Source organism: Glycine soja, chromosome 12 (genome assembly GCF_004193775.1).
Source record: "Glycine soja cultivar W05 chromosome 12, ASM419377v2, whole genome shotgun sequence".
Lineage (NCBI taxonomy): Eukaryota > Viridiplantae > Streptophyta > Magnoliopsida > Fabales > Fabaceae > Glycine > Glycine soja.
In genome coordinates this window covers 39,171,972-39,176,701 of record NC_041013.1, presented here as the reverse complement: position 1 = coordinate 39,176,701, position 4,730 = coordinate 39,171,972, and the positions used below count along the sequence as shown (strand labels likewise).

The 4,730-nt window shown below is 33.1% G+C and overlaps 1 protein-coding gene across 1 annotated transcript; it reads right to left on the bottom strand.

The window, feature by feature from the left end:
* On the bottom strand, positions 1-4,185 carry LOC114377930 (leucine-rich repeat-containing protein ODA7-like). The gene is made up of 10 exons (XM_028336408.1): positions 4,034-4,185; positions 3,867-3,938; positions 3,679-3,771; positions 2,690-2,771; positions 2,553-2,609; positions 1,801-1,865; positions 1,618-1,713; positions 1,377-1,463; positions 1,211-1,291; positions 1-1,125 (listed from the first exon to the last, which is right to left on the bottom strand). The coding sequence occupies exons 1-10, from the start codon at positions 4,130-4,132 to the stop codon at positions 442-444; spliced, it is 1,416 nt and encodes a 471-aa protein (XP_028192209.1). The 5' UTR covers positions 4,133-4,185; the 3' UTR covers positions 1-441.
* Positions 4,186-4,730: the final 545 nt, after the last annotated feature.

Sequence of the window (4,730 nt, the reverse complement as noted above, 5' to 3'; positions counted from 1 at the left end):
TTTCATCAAATCTTTTTGAACCTAACTATATAGTGAAAAACGATAAATCCTTTTGCTAGTTCCCTTTGAAAGGTAAAATAACAATTGTTAACTGCATTTCACATTAGTCAAGTAAAAAAGGGGTAAGGGGCATAAAACATAATGGAAATGATGAAGAAAGTTATTGGAACTGATTGCAATAAACTCACTAAAAAAGGGTAAAAAAAAAGTTTGAACGGAAGTTCCTGAATCTGACATACAATTCACCGATTAACAACATAACCACCAGCTTAAAGCATAGCAAAAATACCATGGAATTCAGAAGCAGAAAATAGCTGAGGAGCTCGACTCAAACATCTGACAAATGCAATGCGAAATTCAACAGCAGAGTCAAACTCAAAATTGGTCCTCAACTCCTTGCAGACAAGGTTTGATGCATCTGTAGCATATGTCCAGATATCATCACTCATCACCCCATGTTGATGGCCCTCCCATTCCAACTTCTGCTTCTGGAGCTGATAGAGATTCAATATTCTGCATTTTAGCATTCTTACGTTTCGCAAATGAGGTCACTGTGTCACCTGCCAATTTCACATCCTTAGGCACTTTGTCTCGTGCTCTCATTTCATCAACAAGATTCAGATTTTCTGCATCATTGATTTTAAAAAGCTCCGCAAATGAAGCTTCTGCATCATCGATAACATCAAGCTCACTTTGTTCCTCATTCTTATGTTTCTTCTTCAGTTTCTTCTCAACCTTAGAAACATTCTCCTCAAGAGCAAATCCCTTGTCCAAGGGCTTGTCATCCTTTTTTGCCTTTTTCTTAGTTGATTTATTATCCATCTCAGGACCGTCATTTTTTCTATCTGTCCTGTCCTTTTTATGACCTTTCTTTTCCTCATCAGCAACCCTGTCTTCCTTATTGGATGCATCAGCAGTTCTCTTCCTTTTCTTAGTTGATTTTCTCCCTGAGTCAAGATCAGCAGCAGCTTCAAGATGATTGTCCTCATTTTGATCTGATGGATGATCTGCCTGATCCACTGAAAAATCATGAGTTCCATCAACTATGCTACCTTTCTTATTCTCGGTATCTTTATCTACTGGTCTAGCATTGAATATCTGTAGTTTGGGCAGCGCTTTCTTAACCTGTAACATTACAACCACAGTAAGGATGAAATTTTACAATCAAGTGAGAATTCACATATGAATTAAAAAAACACAGTGGGATCACCTTTCTCGTAACTTTATCAACTGTGGCAACAGGATTTCCTTGTAGATTAAGATTTCTAAGATTCGTGAGCAATTTGAGGACCTATAGTTGCAATACATGGTAAGGTGAGTTCTTGACAACTATTAAATGTTTGAAAAACTGAAAACTCCAGATATGTACACCAAACCTTTAGTTCTGACCACCTCGTTATCACATTATTCCCCAAATCTAAACTCCGGAGCTTTGAATTGAGCTTTAATTCCTCTGGGAGACACTGAAATCCAAAATTTAGTAAGAAGTTATAAACAACACAACAAAATTCTTAAGCAAGAAAGTCATTAAACAAATATGAAAGCAGCATACAGATACAAAAAATAATTGTCAGTGGAAGTGGAATCAAAAAGGAAAGTCACATATTTAAAGCACACCTTAATCTCATTGTGAGCAAGGCGGAGCTCGCTCAACTCAACACAAGACTTGAGTGAAGTGTCAATACCCTGAAGCTCGCAATATGAGAGCGAAAGCTGCAACCAGGAGAGGTATCATGAGCAATAGGAATACAATACTGAAATAAGCACTAAAGGAGCTCAACGTCTTGGAGCACCTCTTACCTTTGTGATAGATTTCACCTTCATCAGAGCCTCACCAATTTTGCGTATAGGATTTTTGGATAGAACTGCAGAAGTTAGAGATATTTGAAGATTATTCAAGATTTTTTATGAACACTTTTCTCATACATATTCAACTAATTCAAGTTCAGACCATCGTGAGATATTATTTCGTCAAAATAATTATGCATTTCAAACAAACAATAGACATAGAGTAGCACAAAGAGAAGAGTATTGGTTTCTATATATACAATGTAGATTGAGATGGAACATATCCAGTGGGAGCATAAGAGAAGAAATGAAGTAATTTTGATCAAGCAAGATTAAATGGTCAAGATAAACTTCTTTCATATTACATAAGTTGCTCCTGATATATATATATATCAAGGATTTAAAGTGTGGTTGTCATTGTGGTTTCTCCATGATCCTTTGATATTATAGAAAATTGCAGCTGATGTGGCTCAAATGCAGATCATTTTTCAACACGAAAACTGTGCTGCTAAACATCCTAAAAAAAAGTATTAGGATCTATCAAGAAAGCACTTCCCAATTTTTAAATTGTTTCATCCTTGATAACTAAGAAACTAGATCAAAAGTAATATATAGCCTGTTGTGAATCTGTGATGGAAGCACAACATCCAAGTCATATCCATCACTAAAAATAATAGACAACAACCAAATATTATCCTAAACTAGGTGGGACAGAAAGTGTCTGAACTTTTAACTTAAAAGAAAAATACAAGGTATAGTCATACCAAGAGTGTTCAAGTCTTTCAGCTGATCAAGTTTGCAAATAGAGGAAATCTCATTTTCTGTCAAAACCAAGAAAAGTAAGAGTGCAGAAAAAGAGAAAGATATAAATAAAGAGAAAGATTCAGGTAAGAAGTCTCACCATTCAAAATCAGTGCTCGGAGGCTAACAACTGACATGACCTGATCAATAGATTTAAGCTTATTTTTACCTGCATTTAGCACCTGGTTCATGTAATCATATAAAAGTGACTCCTAAATCCTCATGCAACTCAATGAATTTTATCAGAAGAACTAATCATAGACAGATTACTTAGCAAGAAATAAATTCATTAATCCAAACACATACATGCACAAACAAAAAAGCACATCAAGGAACAGACATAAGAATCATTGTTTCAGAAACTCAGGTAAACAACAAAGCTTTAATGATAGTAAAATTAGTAATCTTATCCTAAGAAAAATATACTTAATTAACAATTAGACATTCACTGTGAAATGAAAGAATGCTTGCAAATTTAATCTCATACTAGAGATTTGAACTCTTGGGCATGCCTCTGTTTTCCTTTTTCAGCAAGGATATAAATAACACTTATACAAGATACACACAAACTACAACCAAGTGATGTAATTGCCAAAAGGAAATGGCCTTTCATCTCAAATTAAACAATTACATAACATACTTACAGTTCCAGCATGATACGTATCAAAGGGGGTGTCATAATACTTGGAAGTTGAGGTAAAAATCATATCATTCTCAAGATAAGACTCTCCATGATGCTATTCCTACAGCTGTACAGCAATGCTTTTCCAATGCAATTTGAATAACCTAGTAGTCCTAGGGAGAGCCAAGATATCCAAAACGTGGAATTCTAGAAATAAAAAAGAAATTTTCCGCATGCTTTAGCTGTTAAAAGGAAAAGATATGTACCATTGTTCTGACAACTAACACATCAGTAAGAGCACCAAACAAGCTAAAATCTATTAACAACACATACACCATTCAAGTTGCCACTAAATTTACTACTAGTATTTTACTAAGCCACTCAAACATAAAGTACACATAAATAGGATTGGATTAATAGTTAAACTAGAACTAAAAAGTAACAAAATAAAACCCAGAGGTACTTACAGTGAGCTTAGTAAGTCCTTGAATTCCTTCCAAGCTTTCTAATTTGTTTTCTACAACGGATAGCCACTTTAAATTAACACATGATCTCAACCCCTGGTGTAGCAGCGAGCACAACAAATCAATCACAAAAGCCAATAATTATATTTTTAAAATACAAAATAATTTTTTTTAGAAAAAGGAAAAAGAACCTCAAGTGAAGTGAGATTGTTGAGCTTGAGGTCAAGCTTTTCCAAGTTTATGAAATTGGCCAAGAACGTTATCTGGGTAATTTCCAAAGTTAAAAAAGTAAGTATTTTTGGTGGTTAAAAGTGTAAAGGGGAACAGAAAACAAAAGGGTATTTGAATTGAAGCTGACATCGGAAAGAGCTTTGTGAGTGAGGTAAAGAGTGGTAACGGAAGTTGGGTCGGCGGCATTGTTGTCCTTCAAGACCTGATCGGAGCTCAGGCGAGCCATTGCCTCCTTCAAGACCTGCTAAGCGTAATCAAAACTTCTAACCAATATATGCTCCCTTTTAGTTCTATCGCATCTCAGAACCCTACACTTTTTCACCCTTTTTTTAAAATTTTGGTAATTTTTTTAATAAGATTTATCTGAAAAATATATGATTAATTAATTTTAATTCTAAATTTTATATCAAAGTAATCATATCACTAATTTATATTGATTAGTTTTTATAACAGTTCAAAAAAATTCTAAAGATTCGAGTTAGTCTTAAAGTTTTTTACTTCTAAATATTAGTATTATGTTAAAAGTTATTTATTTTTGTTTTTTATCTTATTTTTTTGCTAATATTAACATCAATAAATAAATAAATAAAAACATAATACTGTGATAGAAAACATGAGAAAAGAAGTTTTTTTTTTTAATTTTTTATATCTCCGTCTTTGGTTTTATTATTAAATAATAATAGAGAGAAGTAAAAATATTTATAAATGACATTATTAATTTCCTAAATAATGCGTCAGTAAAGCACTATTAAATAGTTGCATATTATATATATATATATATATAATTTTCTTTTTTTTTCAAATTTATATAATGTTTAAATTAA